At 37.9% G+C, this 19,495-nt stretch overlaps 1 protein-coding gene and 2 non-coding genes across 3 annotated transcripts in view; all 3 read left to right on the forward strand.

Annotated features, from left to right (window-relative positions):
* Nucleotides 1–4,957: 4,957 nt before the first annotated feature.
* On the forward strand, nt 4,958–5,024 carry LOC124978559 (small nucleolar RNA SNORD109A). The gene has a single exon (XR_007107531.1). It is a non-coding gene; the product is annotated as a small nucleolar RNA SNORD109A (small nucleolar RNA).
* A 12,262-nt stretch (nt 5,025–17,286) lies between these two features.
* LOC124976341 (uncharacterized) overlaps nt 17,287–19,495 on the forward strand; it is an 11,196-nt gene continuing 8,987 nt past the window's right edge. The window contains exons 1-2 of the mRNA XM_047539270.1: nt 17,287–17,450; nt 17,577–18,023. Of these exons, the coding sequence (XP_047395226.1) occupies nt 17,287–17,450; nt 17,577–18,023 (611 nt within the window). The remainder of the gene's footprint in view (nt 17,451–17,576; nt 18,024–19,495) is intronic.
* Nucleotides 18,267–18,360, forward strand: LOC124978442 (small nucleolar RNA SNORD116). The gene has a single exon (XR_007107461.1). It is a non-coding gene; the product is annotated as a small nucleolar RNA SNORD116 (small nucleolar RNA).

Raw genomic sequence — 19,495 nt, forward strand, 5'->3', positions numbered from 1 at the left:
TGGGAGGGAGATTGATTGTATAAGATTCTTGCAGTTGGGGCTCTGGAACATTGAGAATAATGGAGAAGGAAGACGAATACAGAAACAGAAAGCAGTCAGAGATGAGCGAAACTGTATCCCTTAAGAAGGACCATTGGACACCAAACAGTGAACCACCTCTGGTTTTCACAGACACCATTTGGGGATAATTGGACACCGTAAATCTCTTGAAGGATGAGAAAGTGGTTAATGGTGGTAAGATGTTTATAGTATTTTAAAACTAACATGTGAATTAATGAATGAATGAATGAGTGAATAATTAGGGCAGAAGACAAAGCTGTTTTAATAATAGAAAGCCCTCAAGTATAAAGGGAATAATAATATCAACATTTGACAAGAATCACAGATTTTTCATCCAGGAACCATTAAAGGAAGCTAGAACTTGGGGGAAATTTGAGGCGAAAAAAGGATACTTCCATAGGCTGCAATTATCTGCTCCAAGAGGTAATTACAAAGTTACAAAAGGAAAATTGTAACTTCATGGTGGAATACCTGATAGATACCACCTGAATAAAGAGGTGATGTGTAATACCACCAATAATAGAAACATCTGGGAATACAGATAGGATGTATTGAGGAGAACCCAGTTTTATTTCTGTAGTATCACTAACATAAAATGAATATACTTGTGAGGAAGCATCAGACTCAAATTCAGTGACATTCTAATTTTAATCATCAAACATTAATATTGCTGAGGAAGTGATCTAGATTATTTTACACTAAATAGAATTGAATGTAATATTGATTCAGGATTTCTATAAAGGATAGAAAAGAGAAAATTGGACCAATTTGAAGAAAGTCTATCAAGTAAATTATAATTTGTAAATTTTTAACAGATAATGATACTAAGACTTTGTAAAAGAAAATCCTTGTTTTTAGCAAATAAGAGTAAAATTATTTGGAGTCCAGAGGAACATCATAGCTAAAATTTTCAACTTGTTTAGATAAAATGATAGATGCATGTACATATTTTTGGAAAAAAATTCTAGAGAATGTGAGAAGAGACAGATGAAACACTAGCAAATAGGTTATTCAAGTGAAAATTATCTAGAAATTATGGGTAAAATTCTTAAATCGGAAATTAGGTCAAAACAATGTAAAAGATAATGTAACTAGAGGAATTGTTTGAGCGGATGGCTTCAAGCATTTGTTCAAGCATTGTTATCAATAGACCTTTTTTTATTTATTTATATGTGGTGCTGAGAATCAAACCCAGTGCCTCACACATACTAGGCAAGCTCTCTTCCACTGAGCTACAACCCCAGCCCTTCAAGCCTTTTTGTAGGTTCACCATATATTGAGTGTGGGATAAATGCCCATATACTTCGATTCCAGTGGCCCATTATGTATCTGCATTTGAGTACTTTTCATTAAGGGAAAGTTTTTTGCCCTGAATTATTTCACATAACACATTGTTTTCCAGGTTTGCTTGTGTCTATCCTTGTATAGGAACTCAGTTCCTTTTGATGGGTGAATGGTATTCTATTATATAGACATACTATACATTTATTTATTCATTAGTGAATAGACACTTGGGTTGTTCCAGCATCTGATTATGATAAATATCTCTGCTAGGAATTTATGTGGAGATTTTTGTGTATGTATTTTCAGTTCTCTTAAAGACAGATTATGGTAACTGTATTTGTCATTTTGAAGAACAATCAGAATTTTTTAGATTATTCTTTATTTGAAGACAGATAATGTATATTATATTAGATATTACTATTCTGTTAAATATTCTTGTAGTAGAAATAAATTTAAAAATTAAATCATGAACATTCTTTGCCTCGCGTTCACCCAATAAGTTGAATCCAATAATCATTACACATATTCGTTTTTGTCTTAGTTTGAAATGGCATATGATTAATGTTGACTTGAATACAAAATACTTCCTTGTTGTGAAGCATTTCTTAAGATGCAGAGAAAGCATGTAGAACAAATGTATTATATATTTACACTCCAGAGTAGTAAGATAAGTTAGGTCAGTGGAATTTTGACACAGAAACAAATTTATATAATATTTATGTAAGAACTTCAGTGGAACACAGCTTAATATCTGATGTCATCTCCCTCATTTCTTTGTGATTTTCATTGTCCATATATAAATCAATTGGCTGTTTTCTCTAGGTCCTGTCTCACAGGAGGATAACATATACTCCTTTGATATGTAAAAGCATATGCTACTTTTAAAGGAGAAATAGTTCCCTTTGAATGAATGTGCTTGAATCTTATGGAAGTCGTAGTTTTTTTATTTGAAAACTTTCTCCCACTAATATTAGGGTTTTAGCTTTATAACATCCCTCTAAGCACTGTTTTAGTTGCATCCCACAAATTTTAATATATTCTATTTTCATTTCTGTTTACTTCAGATTATTTTCTAATTTGCCAGGAGACCTCTGTAAACAACATTGCTTATTTAGATTTATGTTAACTTCCAGTATTTGCATGGTTTTCCATTTATTTTATTTTTTTTACTTTTTGATTAGAAAATAGATTTTGTATACTTCAAGCATTTAAAAATTCATTAGTGTGTACATTATGGCCCTGGATAGGATCTATCATAGTGAATGTTCCATGTGCATTTAAAATATGTTTATTATATTCCACTGTTGATGTGTGGAATGATCATTTGTTGTGGTTTTGTTCAGTTCTTTATTTATTTTCTGTGTACTCACACTATTGATTACTGAGAGAATATTATAGTCTCCATATGATTGTTGCTTCTACTTTTAGCTTCTTGCACATTGTTAGTTGTATATACATTCATGACTGTTATCTTGGAGAAGGAATACAGACAATATCCCTCATTTTCTTAGAGAACTTTCCTTTCTTTGATAATTAATCTTCCTTTTAACTTGTGTTTGCATGATAATTCTTTCTACTACATTCCATTACTTTGTGAAGAGGTGTATAGATGGCATGGGATAGAACTCAGGGCCTCATGTGTATTTGACAAAAACTTCTACACTTGAACTGCATCTGCAGTCCCATCCTGAAAGGGCTTTAACCAACTTATATCATTATATTTCAGGTGGTTTTATTATAAATAGCATATACCAGATTTTTTTTCTTGGTAAATAGTTTTAGGGTTTGTCTTTTAGCCCATCCCTCCTTCCTGAGCCAGGTTGATAGATAGCAGAGAAAAGGAAAACCACCAAATATATTGATGTGTCATGATACTTTTGAGTTCCACAATTCACCTTGAAATATTTATTCTTTAGAGTCCTGTGCTAGCATATCCATGGGTTTCTCCTGGGATACTTAATTGAATTCTGGATTTGAGTTAGGATGTACCACTTTTACTACATCTAAATACTTTGATGTGTCACTCCTGTTCTGTTGTGTTGTATTTGGTTCTTGTTTTTTAAATATATAATTTTGATTTATTTTATGAAGCTTCTAATTTTTCTTTTTTCATCATATATAGAAACATTTAAAAATAAATTTCCATGTCCTACATGAGGGCTGAAGCAACTCAGTGAGATCCTGTCTCTAAATAAAATATTTTAAAAGGGCTGAGTGAATAAAATAATCAACACCTAAAAAATAATTTTAGAAAAAGGGCTGGGGATGTGGCTCAGTGGTTAAGAACCCTTGGGTTTCATGTACTGTGATAATAGATTTCCAAAGTTCTTATCTCTTACTTCCAGAATATCAGTCCCACCACACTCCTGTGGGTATCTTTCATTTTACACTTCATAGCCATGTTCATGAAAGTCTTTATTAGAACAAATAAAACTTTGGACTCTCATTCTAGCAGAAAATTGATGTACCACTGGTTTGTCTAGCATGGTAGAGATGATTAGTGACTGTCTGCATAATAAATTAGGGAGGAAATAGTGAATAAGTGAAGTGACAAAAGTGACCGAGGACCAAAGAACTGTGACTTACTTGCAAATAACTATTATTTATGATAACTACACTGGAATTAATTATTGTTATTTTGTTAATGAATTTCATGAATTTTTTGATCTGATTTGTTTTCTTCATGATATTTTCCTGCAGATCAGAGTTTATAACATGTTCGAGTGCTTCAGGGAAGGAGGTGAGCCATTGCTGTGGTACTTTTTAAAAAATTTATATGTACTGTTGCCAGAGTTGTCACAATTTTAAGGTCTGTGAGTTCATAATTTCAGAGGCTCAGTGGAGAATAATTTTATGATAGACTTTTCCCTATGAATATCCCTTCATTGTTTACATTGTTTAAAGAATTGTAATTATTGTGTCTTCCCTTTTAAAATTTATTTTTGAAGTCTGGATAATTTTAGAGAATCACTGACATATTTCTTTTTTGACCGTTTTGTTTTGTGTTAAATAATCTTAGAGTGACATTTAAATGTGCTATATATTGTATATCTGGAACATCCAAAACATAGACATTTCTACTCATATTTATGCTGTAATCATGGTATTTATTTATTTTTTGGTACTGGAAATTGAACCCAAGGGTGCTTAACCACTGAGCCACATCCCCAGCCCTTTTTCTAAAATTATTTTTTAGGTGTTGATTATTTTATTCACCCAGCCCTTTTAAAATATTTTATTTAGAGACAGGATCTCACTGAGTTGCTTCAGGCCTCACTAAGTTGCTGAGGCTGGCTTTGAAATCATGATCTTCCTGTATCAGCCTCCCGAGGCACTGGGATATGCCATTTATTTATTTTTTTACTACTTCTTAAAATTTCAGTGGATTAAAAGTGTTGTATTTTAAAAATTTCTAATAGATGTCACCTAATTTTGTTAGAACAATCCAATATCATATATATATACTATATACATTAGATGTCCATTATTCGCCTATTAAACAAAATGTCTTTTGTACATGTAGTGTTCTTCTTAATAGTATCGTAGATAATAAACCTATGCCAAAAAAAAGCCTGGCTATGGAAATGCTTATTTGTTGGGAGGGTGCTTGTATGGATCGATGATGAGCACAATTGTCTGAGGATGCTGAGAGACTCATTCCAGATGTCAATCTGAGGTCCAGATGAGTGACCCTCTAATAGGACAAGTAAGACTCTCAGAGCCTGGCTCTAATGGTGAATCCTTAATGAAAACATAATAAAAGTATAAGATTGCCTTTTCTTTTTCTCAAAATAATAGTATCCTGTCCTATGTACTTTACCCATGGCTTATTTCATTTTTCTCATTTGAATGGAATTGTAGATAAATTGTATATAGGAACTATTTTCTTAATAAGTGAGGAAATGAGAAATTGAATTAAAAAGGATTAAGCAACTGTTACGGTACTGAAAGGCTAATTAATGGTGGGCTAAAGAGAAGAATTATGCATGCCTGTAAATGTTGACAATGAAACAATTTTAGTGCTTTGTCATTTTTATGTGAAGTATTTTCTGAGACTATTTTTCTTCCCTGTTTTGTTTTGCTGAGGTAGAGAAGAGGAGGGCTTTAATGAGGTCCTCTAATTCAGAAAATAGGGGTAAGTAGTTTAATCAGCATCCTCTGAAATTCATACACCTTGTGTTTTGTGCCACATGTTCAGATTTTTGTGTTTATTTTTTCAATGACTTATTGGGTAATATCTATATGAAGCGACTTTTTGTTTGGTGTTGTCCACCTGCATTACTGAATTACCAGATTTTTGTATGGAATGACAATTATAAAACTTCGGGAAATTTTTTACAGTTTTATATTACAATAAAATATTTTTTGGGGTACTCCAACTATGCTGAAGGTTATGGATGATTATTACCGTTCTTTTCATGAAGATTTGAATTTGTTGTTTTCTTACATTTCCTTGATCTAGAAAATTGTATACCAAGGCATAAGATTTTTGTAAGACCATGAAGATTTTAATGACAAATAATCATGCATGAAGTACTTCATACTTCTGAAACAAAAATAAGCTTAATTTTCCAGTGGTCATATAATGGAATTTCATATGCAGAATCATCATTTATTTTTGAAATTGAAGCTAGTATCAGTAGGACAAATTGTTTTGTTTTCTTTCCATGATTACACAGATTTTTTATTACCTGAGACATTTACCTACCTTCCTTCCTTCCTTCCTTCCTTCCTTCCACTTAAACTGGACCCAGGGTATGCTAACTACCAATTAGATACAGCACAGACCTTTTTAATTTTAATTTTGAAACAAGGTCTTGCTAATGGTGGCCTTCAATTTGTGATCACACTTTTCCAGCCTCCCAAGAGACTGACAATACAGGCATGTACTAATGCATCTGGCTATATTATTTTTCTTTTGAAAATTTTGTTGTCATAATTTATTTCCAATAGCAATTTTTATATGGAGTGTATTTTAAAGTATGCATTTATTTCTCCAGAAACAAGTATGGTAATTAATAAAAATACTATGAAGAGTAAGAGTTGTAAGTTCTAGGAATAAAAGCTCATACCACATGCTGAAATGTGCCCTAACCTTTAATCACTTAAAAAAACCTTTTTAGGGTAAACATGAATAGGAGAAACACTGAAATATGTTTTTGTTTTGTTTTTTAGTACTGGGAATTGAACCCAGGGTTCTTGTACCACTGAGCTTTATCTCCAACTGTTGAATTTTATTTTGAGACAGGAGATTGATAAATTGTCCAAGCTGTTATAGAGCTTAATAGTCCTGGATTGTTATAGGAATTAATAGTCCTATTGCAAATTCCCAAGTGGCCGTGATTATAGGTGTGTGCCACTGTGCTCAGTATTGTTACATGTTTTAATCTAATAAACATTTTACAAATCACTACTTTGTATATTCATCCATAATAGTATATAAATAGATTTGTGGTATCATAGCTGCTTTTCTACTCTAGGAGTATATATTGACTATAATGTTTATGCTATATATTGCCAGGGTTGAAAATGTACAACCCAGTGTGTTTTTTAAAAGAAATTTCTAAGTGTGGGAACTGAACAAAGATGAACTGTCTCATTATTTGTGTTTATATTGTTCTTTAAAGTGCTATCCATGCAATAGGTAAAGAAAAAGAAATATGCCATGATGATACTAGGAATAGACATGACTGTCTTTGCTGGTGACATCATTGTCTATTTTTGTTTTAATTCATTTATGATATTTTATTATAACATTTAAAATTTTTTTTAATTTTTTAAATTTAACTTTAAAATTTAACTGAATTTTAATTAATGTTTCATTTTTTGTTACTTAGAATTGAACCTAGGGGTAAGTTTACCAACGAGCTATATCCCCAGCCCTTTTTCTTGTTTCTAAATTTTGAGACAGGGTTTTGCTAAATGGCCTAGGCTGTCCTTGAACTTCTTGGGGACTTCCTGCTTCAGCCTCCTGAGTCATTAGGATTACAGATGTGTGCCACCTGACCCTGATTCATTGTGGTATATTCATACATGCACATAGCATAACTTTATTAATTCCATGCCACCCTTTTCCTGTCCCTCCTCCTTTCCCCTCAATTCCCTTCCTCTATTCTTTGTTTTCATGGGATTCATCTCCCTTTTTTATCCTTATTTTGGTGAAGCTTCTGTATATGAGAGAAAATATTCAATCCTTGATTTTTTAAGCTTGACTTATTTCATTTAGCATCTTGTTCTCTAGTTTCATCCATTTACCAGCAAATGCCATAATTTCATTCTTTTTTATAGTTAAGTGAAACACCATTGTGTTTATATGCCACATTTTCTGTGTGTCTTGGCATCTGTAGGAGGATCCATAGCTGAGTCCCATTTAGTGTGCTCCTGAGAAAAATGTGTATTCCTGCTGCAGGGAATTGAACTCAGGGTCAGTTGAACTCAGGATACCACTGGGTTATATCTAATAGTTGAATTTCACTGATTACTAGAGATATTGAACATTTTTTCCTGTATTTGCTGCCCCTTTGTACTTCTTTTGCACATTTATTTATTGTTTTTTTTTTTGTTTTGTTAAGTTTTTGGAATTCTTTATACCTTCTTAATCTTCTATCAGAAGAATAGCTGACAAAGATTTTATCCCATTTTGTAGGCTCCCTCATTATGCTTTTTTGCTGTGCAGAAACTTTTGTTTGATGGCAACCAACTTCATGGATTTTGGTTTTATTTCTTGTGCTTTGGGGATCTTGTTAAGGAATTTGTTGCAAGCAACAAAATGATGGAATATCATATTGATCCTTCTAGCAATTATGATGTTTCTGGTCTGATTCCTAAGTGTGAACCATTTTAATTTGACTTTTGCGCAGGGTGAGAGATAGGGATCTATTATCATTTTTCTACATACAGCTATCTAGTTTTGCCAGTACCATTTGTTTAAAAGGCCGTCTTTTCTCCAAAGTATAGTTTCGGAAAATTTATCAAGCACATGACAGCTATAAGTATGCAATTTTGTCTGTTTCTTCTATTCTTTTCCATTGGTCTTCATGTCTCTTTTGATGCCAATACCATGTTGTTTTTGTTACCACAGCTCAGTAGTATAATTTCAGATCAGGTGTTGTGAAGCTTCCTGCTTTGCTTTTCTTGCTCAGTGTCTCTTTGGCTATTCTGGGTCTCTTAGTCTTCTAAATGAATTTAAATTTTTAAAAATTCTTTGAAGAATGTTATTGTTTTTTATTTTTTATTTTTTAATACGTATTTTAATAGTTGATAGACCTTTACTTTATTCATTTATTTTTTTTTATTTTTTTTTATTCATTTATTTATATGTGGTGCTGAGTATCAAACCCAGTGCCTCACACCTGCTAGGCAAGCACTCTACCACTGAGCCACAACCCCAGACCATCATTGGTATTTTAATGGGGACTGCAATTGATTATGTGTATTACTTTTGGCAGTATGGCCATTTTGACCATATTAATTCTGCCTATCCAAGAACATGGAATATCTTTCCATCTTCTAAGGTCTTCCTTAGTTTATTTCTTCAGTGTTCTATAATTCTCACTGTAAAGCTCTTATCGCCTTGGTTTGCTTAATTGCTAAGTTTTTTTTTTTTTTTAGCTTATTGTAAATGGAATGTTATTTACTGATTTCTTTCTTGACTGAATCATTTTTGGGAAGATATTGATTTATGGGTATTGATCTTGTATCCTACAGAACTCATTCATAATCTCTAGAAGTCTTGTGGTAAAGGTTTTGGGGTCTTTAAATATAGGATTATGTCATTCACAAACAGATCGATCGTTTCACTTCTTATTTTCATATCTGCATCCATTTGGTTTTCTTCTCTTGTCTGATTGCTCTAATGTTTTGAGGACTATATTAATTAGGAGTGGTGAGATTAAACAGCCACTTGTTCCTGATTTTAGAGGAAATGCTTTTTGTTTTTTTTCTATTTAGTATGATGTTGGCTTTGGGTTTGTCATTAATAACCTGTATGATATTGAGGTAAGTTCTTTCCATTCAGTAGCTTCTTAAGTGTTTTTAACATGAATGGGTGCTGGATTTTATTGAAGATCTTTTCTGCCTCCATTGAGATGCAGATTCTGCCACTTGTGCTGGTCCTTAATTTTAGTACTGTTTTAGTGAGGTTCCTTTGTTACTCACCTCCCCGAGGAGAAGACTTCCTGTTTTATGTATTTGGTGCTGAGAAACTTCAGGCTCTTTAGTTTTCCTTGTGGGATAGGTCTTTTACCAATAGAATCTTGCAGGTTTTGTTTATCTGGGAATGTTTTAAATTCTCCTTCATTTTTCAATAATAATTTTGTTATATATAAAGAATTTCAGGTTGACTTTTTTTCTTTCAACATTTTAAATATGTCATCTTAATTTTTTATGGCCTCCATAATTTCTGATGAGAGGTCATTTATTAGTTTTATTAAGGATTACTGTTTTAAAGCTTCTCTCTTTGTCCTTAACTTTTAAAAATCTATGATATATGAAGGTGTATTTCTGTACAGTTATCCTACTTGCAGTTCATTAGTCTCATGTGTAGATAATTACTTGCATTACATTTGGAGAGTTTTGTTTCTCTTCAAACATTCTTTTTCTTTTTTCTAACTCTAAATGTTAGTATGTTTTTTTCTTTTCCTTTTTGTATCACAGATTATATTAATTCGGTTATCTTTTATTAAAACTTGTTGCTCGTTATTTCTCTGCAAGCTCAAATAAGATGAATATTTTATGTATGTTTTGAGATGGGCTCTTGCTGTTTCCAAGGTTTCAATCAAATTCCTGGGCTTGCCTCACCTTCAGGGGTAGTTGGTAACATAGGTATACCCACTGCACATGACTTGAATTTTTAATTTTACTTTTCTATTTCTATTTATTTTATATTTCACTTACTTATAATTTCTGTATTTAGATTGGTGTTGTCTATTTGATAAGATAGTGTTCTCTTATTTTCCTTAATTTATTTGGACATGGTTCCTGTAAATTCTTTGAAATATTGATAGTATCTGATTTAGTTAAAGCATTTTTTTAACATCTCATATATCAAAGCTTCTTCAGAAGTAATCTTTATTGCCTGAATTGTTTTCTTCCATGGACCAGATTTTCCCGTTTCTTTGTGTATGTCATATTTTTTCAACAGTAGATATTTTATAGAACATAAAACAATTCTGAAAGTAGTATATCTTCCCACAGTTGGTTGTTGCTCTTTCTTTTATGAATTCTTGAGCTAATTTTGTAAAGTCTCTATTCGTTTTCATATGTAGCTAGTATATTCACTTTGGCTGAAGTAATAAATCACCTAAAATTTGACAGAGGCTTATTTAAATGACTCGCACCAATAAATTTTTATCCCTTGAAGAAGAACTCTGTATTTATCTTGCAACATAACTTGAACACTTAGTCAGGCAATGTAAATTTTGGTGCAGTCTTCATTTTCTGTCTTTTTACAGCCTAAACATTAACCAGAGATGAGACATTTGGACTTTTTCAATTCTTTTGTGAGTATATACGCTGATATACTTACATATGAATAAAGTTCTCTAGATTTATAAGAATATGCCAGTGATTTTCAAAGGTCCTAGTGGGCATATCATTTCTCAGATCATAAGTATTTATCCAAGTTCTTGATAAACTGCACTGATGTTTCCCTTATTTTCAGAGTGAACATTGAGTCAAAGGAAATAACAATGTCCTATATAATGTAAACTTTCCTGAGAACTACATAGAGGTTGGCCCCCAATCCTTGTTGAATGGTTTATTTTTGACATTTACATTGTGTTAGTCAGCTTTCTGTAACCATTAAAAAATACCTGAGATACAATTAAAAAGGGTACAGATTTCATTTGGCTCATTGTTTCAGAGGTTTCATTCTATGGTTGTTTGACTATGTTGCTTTGGGCCTATGGTAGCATGTTCATTACATTATGGCAGGAGGACATGGTGCAGGGAGCCTATTTACCTCCTGGTGGACAAGAAGAAGTAATAAAGAAAGATCAGGGATCATAATCCCAGTATCCTCTTGAACAGTATATCTCCTATTACCTAACTTCTTCCCAATTGTCCCCACCTCCTAAAGGTTCTATCCACTCCTATTAGTGTCCCTGGCTGGAGACCAAGCCTTGCACCCATGAGCCTTGCATGTGGTTAGGAAAATTCAGGATTATACCACAGTGTTTGTGAAATATTTCACTGGTTCTGAGATTCAAAAGCTATAAGAAAATACATATTTAGAAGGTGTGATTGTCTTCTTAACCTCAAATCCTTATCTCCTTCCCAATTATTTTGGCTCTTCTTTTACCTGGTAGTTAACCAGCTTTGTAACTTCTTATTTTCCTGTATGGACTGATTGAAATAAAATACAACATACAAAAAAGAACAGCAATAAGATAAAGAAAAGACAAACTGAAAAAATGAAAAAAGTAGGTCAGTATTAAAACTTGTTATGTAGGTATAATTAAAACATGAAAACCTGAGGAGGAGGGAAAAAAATGGAGAAATGATATTTGGTGTAATGATGATCAAGATATTTTCAAAATCAAACACAGGTACCAAACCAGAATGCCAGAAAATTCAGAGTACATAAAGTGGATAAATAGGAATTTCACAAAGGATTTTGAGTTGTTCATTTTTAGTGTATAGAAATACATTTGATTTTAATTATGATTTTTTCTTTCTTCATAGCTTTATTGAGGTAAAATTGAACTGAAATAAAATGCACATATTAGAAGTATGTAGTTTGATCAGATTTGACATGTTTTGACATATATGTAACCAATACAATCAATATAAAAAGCATTTCCACTACTTCTTAAAAAAATTTAGTTCATGCAATGTTTCCTGCATGATTTATTGCATAAGAAATCAATCACTTCATATATATAGAACCCCACTCCCACTTGTCAACTACTTCAAAATTAAAGAGCACACTTATAAATATCTCACATGTCAAGGGAGAAAGCATAAGAAGAAGTAAATAAAAAGTACTTGACCTATGTGGTAATTAAAGCTTAATATATCAGAATCTCTGGGATGAAATAGTACTAAGATGAACATTTTTAACTTAAAATGCCTGTAAATAATTTTGAAAATTATTTTCAAAATAGGCAGTAGGAAGGAAAAATAAGTGTAGGAGTAGAAATACATGAAATAGAGAATAAATAATACAGCTTGAAGTTGATAAAAAGTTTAAAAAGTCTAATCAAGATAAAAGCAAGAACATAAAATTAATATAAATGGAAAGGGAGCTATCAAAATAACCCTACAGATGCTAAAAATATATTAAGGTAATATTATAATTACATGCAAACATGTGTGATAGCTTACATAACATGATTTACGTTAGAGAAGGATCTATGTGTTGCTGAGAAGAAAGTCTATTCATTATTATTGATGGATGAAATATTGTATATATGTTTTTAACGTCTAAATTGTTAACTGTATTTTTTTAGTTCTGTAGCTTCTTTATTTAGTTTTTGTTTGGAAGATCTATCCAGTAGTGACAGAAGCATGTTAAAATTACCCAGTATTATTGTGTTGTGGTCTCTTTGATTCTTGAAACTTAGGATTTGTTTAATGTAAGTAGATGCTCCAGTGTTGAGGGCATAAAAATCTATGATTATTATATCATGTTGATATATATTTCCTTTAAACAGTATGAAATGTAATTCTGTCCCTTCTGATTAACATTGACTTGAAGTCTACTTTATCTGATATGAGGATAGAAAACCCTGCTTATTTATGTCATCAAGGTGAATGATATGTTTTTTGTCCATCCTTTCAACTTTCAGTCTGTGGATGTCTTTGCCTATGAGGTGAGTTTCTTGAAGACATCATATTGTTGGGTCTTGTTTTTAATCCAGTTTGTCAGTCTGTGTCTTTTGATTGATGGATTGAGGTCATTTATATTGAATGTTATTATTGATAAATGATTTTTATTCCCTTCCATTTATTATTTATTTCTGCTTTTTACTTTGAATTAGTTTTACCTTTGATTGACCATTCTACTAGTGTAGTTATTTTTTTTGACTGGTTTTCACTTTATTTTTCATTTCTTCTTCATGAAATACTTTATTGAGAATATTTATAATACAGTCTTTCTAGTTGTGAATTTTTCTATTTTGGTTTATCATTGAATGTTTTTGTTTCATTGTCAATTCTGAAGCTTAATTTTTCTGGTTATAGTATTCTTGGATGGCATCCACTTTCTTTCAGAGCCTGGTGTATATTATTCTAAAATGATTTAGTTCTGAGGGTCTGCATTGAAATCAGCTAGATATGGATTGGTTTCCCTCAGAATGTTACCTGTGGTTTTTCTCTGGCAGCCTTTAAAATTTTATCCTTATTCTGTGTATTAGGCATTTTCATAATAATGTGACTTGGTGTGGGTCTGTTGTAATTTTGTTTGTTTGGGGTCCTGTAAGTCTCCTGTATTTGATTTTCCATTTCATTCTTTAGGTTTGGGAAATTTTCTGATATTATTTTATTGAAAAGTTTGTGCATTCCTTTGGATTGTATCTGTGAGCCTTCATCTTTCCCGATAAATCTTAAGTGTGGTCTTTTCATTTTATTCCATATTTCTTGGAAGTTGTGTTCATGGTCTCTTAACATCTTTTCTCCATGGTCAACTTTGTTTTCAAGATTATATATTTTAGTTTCATTGCCTGAAAATGTCTCTTCCAAGTGATCTAGTCTGCTGGTGATGCTTACCATTGCATTCCTAATTTGGTTTACTGATTCCTTCATTTTGAGGATTTCTGCTTCATATTTTTTTCAGAATCTCTCTTTATTGAAGTGATCTTTCACGTCCTGTATTGTCTCTGATTTCACTCCTTACATCTTCTTTTACTTTACATCTTCTTTTACTTTGCAGATCATTTTGATTATGTATGTTCTAAATTCCTTCTATGACATTTCTTCCACTGTGGTATTGTTAGATTGTTATTGAAGTATCTTGTTTTCCTTGGGCTGATTTGTTCCCTTTTTCATGTTTTTTGTGTGTCTACCCATGTAGCAGAATGGATCTGAGGTACTAGAGTTTCTACTCTGTGGACTTGTAGTGGCCCTGAATGTTTCTGGTACCTTACTTGCTGAGAAGTTTCCCATCTGCTTTCGTGGTTTCACTCCATTGAGCAGCCAGAGAAGTGGCCGCCTCTATTCCATCATCTTGAAAACCTCATAATTGTGATTTTGTATCCTGATAGTTTCCAGATTTGTGGTACTAAGAGAGTTCATGTTTGTGTGTGTCTATATTGCCCTTGGGTTTCTTTACTCATGCTGCCTGTGAATAGAGATAATTTGCTTTTTCATTTGTAGTTATATGACCTTTATGTAATTTTCTCAATTAAATAGTCAAATCAGAGCTTAAAATACTGTGTAAAAAATAGTTATGCTCATGTTCTTTACCTTACAAGAACAGTCTTTATACCCTGAGTATGATGATAGCTTTGGAATTTTTATTATTTTTATTTCTTTCTAGACCTAGTTTGTTGTGTGATTTTCTCATGAATGGGTATAGATTTCAGTCAAGTGCATTCTATGCATAAATTGAAATGACATTATTTTTGTCTGCATTTTTTGGCATTCATTTAGTTCTTGTAATGTCCTATTGATTAATTCTTTATGTTGAACTATCATTGCATTTCAGAAATAAATTCCAGCTTCTTGTGCTAGTGAATTCAGTTTGCTAGTATTGAATTGAAAAATTTCGTAACATCTTTCATCAGTGATTTTGGCTTACAGTTTTTTTTCTGTTGTGCTTTTTTGTTTGTTTTTTGTTTTTTTGCTGTGACAGAACAATCACGTTAAATGTAGCTTCTCTACAGTCACTGTTTAGAAACTAAAACAACTCCCTTTTGCTCTGTGCTCCCTTTCCATCCTCTTCAAACACGTTTTTTTTTACTGATTTCTATATTAATGAAATTCAAATTGCTCATAGTATGTTCAACACAACAATTAATATGAATAATGCAAATCAGTCCTGTTATCATTATAGAGTCTTCATATGGATTTCATATGAGTGTAATACTCCTCAAAGAAATAGTTTGTAAATGTTCCCTCCTACTCATATTTGGAGGAGTTCAATGAAGATCACTTCTTCAGATGTTTGATAGAATTTTCAAATCGTGTTGCTTGGTTCATTGCATTTTATTTTGAGGAAGTGCTTGATTACAGATATAATCTCCTTATCAGTTTTTAGTCTGAACAATTATTTAATTACTTCATGATTTCCTCATGGTAGTCTATATGTTTATAGGAATTTACCTATTTTTTGAGGTTTTCCAATTTGTTGTGTAACTGTTGATAGTAATTCCTTAATTTATCTCTTTGGACTTCACTTGAAATGTGCCTTTTTATTTTATGTATTTGAAATATGCTATTTGTTATTTAAATATTCTCTTTTTAATGCATCTGGATAGATAGGGGTTTGTCACATTTGTTGTGACTGCTGAGAGAAATCAAAGAAGATGTAAGAAGTGTAAAGATATTCTGTATTCATGGATTGGAAGAATTAATAGCTGGAATGTCCAGATGACACTGAGACTTATAGACTCAGTATAATGTCTAAGAAATTGAAAAAAATATACATACATTTTTCTAGAATAATGTTTAGGAACACCCACATGCCATAGGAGTCATTGGTATCTCATAGTGTAATAGAGAAGGGAGCAGGACATGGGGTTTGGATGGTAGTGGAAGGTAACAGCACTCACCAGAAAAAAACCAATGAAATAGGTGGCAGAATTCCACTGCAAGTGTCACTCTAACAACCAAATTTGCGTCATGAGAGAGGGTTTTTTTTTTTCTCCTGAAAATTAGCTGTAAAGGGTAAGGAAGCAGTATTTAAGCTGAACAGAACTAAGAAATTACATGCAAAACAGGATACCCATTAGAAAGCTGAAGATTAAGGGGAGGATCGTGCAGGTGTGTTTCAAACAAAATATAAGGAGGCAGACAAACCTATCCAGGAATGTGGAAATATTGGGCATGGAGTCCAATTGCAAGAAAACGACACAGCAGAATCCACGGACCATTCACAGGTGGTCCCATGAGTTCCCAAACATGGGCACAACACTGGACAGATTGGAAATATCTTGACACATGCTAAGCACAATCCCTTGGATGTGATGGCAAGGATTGGCTAGAACCTGCTAAATGGGTCTTTGAAACATGCGGGAAATGGGTCCCCTGGGGAATCTAAGCGTGCACACTATCAAATCGTGGGATGTAGGCAAAAAAAAGCCTGGAACTGAACCAGTTTTCCTGATGCGAATGGAGGGAGTGTCCTGAGACAGACACTCATATATGAGGCAAAAAAGAGAAAGGTCCAAGGGATGGGAGGAAAAATGAGGAAGATAAATGGTACAAGAACAGGAGTATGTAGGATGTGGCTTGGGGTGTGATGCCATTGGCTTCTGGTCACAGACCTATGGGACTCCCGTCAGACTGAGATAGCATTTGAAAAGGGTCTGTGCCACGGGAGGCATGACCGCGGTATCATGGGCAGGAGGCAGCTGCTTGGCGTTGGTACAGTAGGAGTCCTCAGTGTGCAGGAAGGCTGAAAGATAATCCGATTGACCTCCCCGGGGGTTGAGGTGAGGCGGCTGCCAGCGCGTGTGTCTTTGCGCCTCAGCGGGCAAGTGCAGCCAGCGGAGGGGGTCTTGGTTCCTGGCAGGGGCGTGCCGCAGGCCAGGAGAGCGGTTGCTGGGGCTGTGCCGTGTGCTGGCCGTTGGCGAGGGCTGAGGCAGCGTTGGGCTGAGGGCCTGTGCCAGGAGAGGAGGGAGGAGGGGTGCCCACGTGTGCAGGGTCTCAGAGGTGTCGCGGGTCCCTGTTGTCCCGCCAGAGGCCCGAGGTGGGCCCGTTGGGACCCGGGAGCGGCCCCGGGTCGGTTGCTGGGATGAGACCCTCCAGCTGAAGTGGGGGCGGGGCCTTGTCCCGCCCTGCATGCTGCTCGTGGGTGCTTTTGGAGGCCACGTTCGGCAAGCGGGGAGAGTTGAGTTGCGCTGGGCCCTTGCTCGTGGCCGGTTGGCCCTAAGCGCGCGGGTGCAGGAGCGCCCGGGGTCCCGACTGCGCCATGTCCCGCTGGGCATGCAGCGCGGTGCCATTAGGTGGGCAGAGCACAGGGGTGGTGTGGTGGGAGGCCCCTGAGGCGAAGGGGCCGTGGCAGGATGGGATGGTAGCGCTGCAGTGTGTGTTCGCCCCCGAGGTGGAACACTGGGCTGATTGTGAGCGAGGGCGCTGTTGTGCAGCTGCGGGAGTCATGGGTCTGAGGGCCCTGGAGGACGCCGGAAGCGCGGAGGGCATCGGCGTCGCACAGCCCGCCAGGCCGCCGGGACGGGCGCCTTCCGTGGCGCTTCCCCGAGGTTGGGCCAGGTGTGTCCTCCCAGCCGCGGGGTCCAAGAGCTGCTGCGTGGCCCGCTGAGGGAGGGGGATGCGGGGCAGGCAGGTGTGAGCGTGTGGGTTTCTGGGCCGGCGGCCGGACGCCTGTGTCGGAGGCCTGGGCCCTGGTCCACAGTGTCCCTTTTCTCACGGATGCGTGTCCTTTGTGTACACTGCTCAGGGGGAGTTGGCGTGGGAGGCGTGGCGAGAGCCTGGCAGCAGGGTGCCCAGCTTTGCCGAGGACGTCGGGCCCCGATGACCAGCTGGCATCCGTGTGTCCACGGCGGTGTGTGGCGAGGACGGTAAGCAGTGCTTGGACCCCGGCCCTTGCCCTCCACCCTGAGGACCTGGCTGAGCTGCGAGGGCCACGTCCTCCGTGGCCGGGCGGTGGGCCGCGCCTTGGGCAGGCGTGGAGCGGAACTCCCGTCCCCGTGGCTGGGATGGCCCGGGCCTGGACCCTGCGCGCAGCCAGAGGTGTCGCGGGTGGCCGGCTGGTCCCGGTCCCGCGCAGCGACACGGACCTGGTAGCCTGGTCCCGCGTGCTCGGATCGATGATGAGTCCTCCAATAACATTCCTTGGAAAAGCTGAACAAAATGAGTGAAAACTCACTACCGTCTCGCTCATCGTGACTGAGGTCCAGCACGTTGGCAGCGGCAGAGGCGGCAGCGGCCAGGCACAGCAGTTCCCGGGTGTTCCCGCTCCTTGGGCACGCAGAGGGGGTGCCCCTGGGCCAGGCTGGTGTGCGGAGGGAGGGGCTGTGGGCGCCCCTCCGGGGGGTGAGCACGTGGCACGGGAGGCGTGCCCGTGGTGTCACGGGCTGTGCCCGGCCGCTTGGCGTTGGTGCGGTAGGAGTCCTCAGTGTGCAGGTGGGCGGGCGGCTGGCACCTGTGTGTCCGAGCGCAGGCCCCGGGAGTCCCGGCAGGCCGTGGAGTCCGGCGGGTGCCCGGGCAGTGCCCTGGTCCCCTTTTGCCTGCGGGTGAGGTGGTTGGAGACCTCGGGTGGAGCGTGGAGTAGGAGGCAGCAGCGAGGGAGGGCCCCAGGGGTGGGGAGGCACAGGGAGGCCTGGGAATGTTGGAGGGGCCGCGGCGCGTTGGAGGCGGCGTGAGATGTGCGGGCTTTGGCGTGGGGCCTGAGCCCTCGTCGGTGCCACGCGAGCGGGTGGCCCGTGGAATGAAGAGGGTGGAGGGTGGAGGGGGGCTGTGTGGTGGGTGCCAGCGAGGCACGTTAGGGGAGATGCGAGTTCGGTCCTGGGTGGGCGCGGGTGCCCGTGTGGTGTGTCCCGGAAGACCCAGGCCGAGGAGGCGGTCGGGGCGTTGACCTGCCTTTGCCGTGGCAGTACCACGGGGGGTGGCGCGGGTGGTGCCCGGCTGGGAAGGCTGGAGTGGCGGTGTGGCATGCCCCAGACTGGCCCTGGTGTCCACCAGGGGCAGCGATTGGAGTGCGGGCCCCAGGGCCGCACGCAGTGCAGGGGCGCCCCAGCGGGTCCGCAGGAGTCTCTCCGTGGCCGCCTGGGCGTGGCAGGGAAGGCGAGCTTCCCAGGGCGTAGGTAGCCTTTGGCCCGGGGCAGTGGGGTGTTCCCGCAGGCCCTGTTCCCAGGGCCGGCTGGCCTTGCCGACACGGCCCCTCGTGGGTCGGCCCTGCCTGCGCGTGGACCTGTTCCCCCAGGCCGGGGTGGAGGGCGCCCGTGTCCCCGGGCGTGCGGGCAGGGGAGCGTGCTGTCCCGCGGGGCCGCCAGCCGGCCGCTGCCTTGTGCCGCGGGGCTTGTGGCCTAGG

The sequence above is a fragment of the Sciurus carolinensis genome, chromosome 2, assembly GCF_902686445.1.
Source record: "Sciurus carolinensis chromosome 2, mSciCar1.2, whole genome shotgun sequence".
NCBI lineage: Eukaryota > Metazoa > Chordata > Mammalia > Rodentia > Sciuridae > Sciurus > Sciurus carolinensis.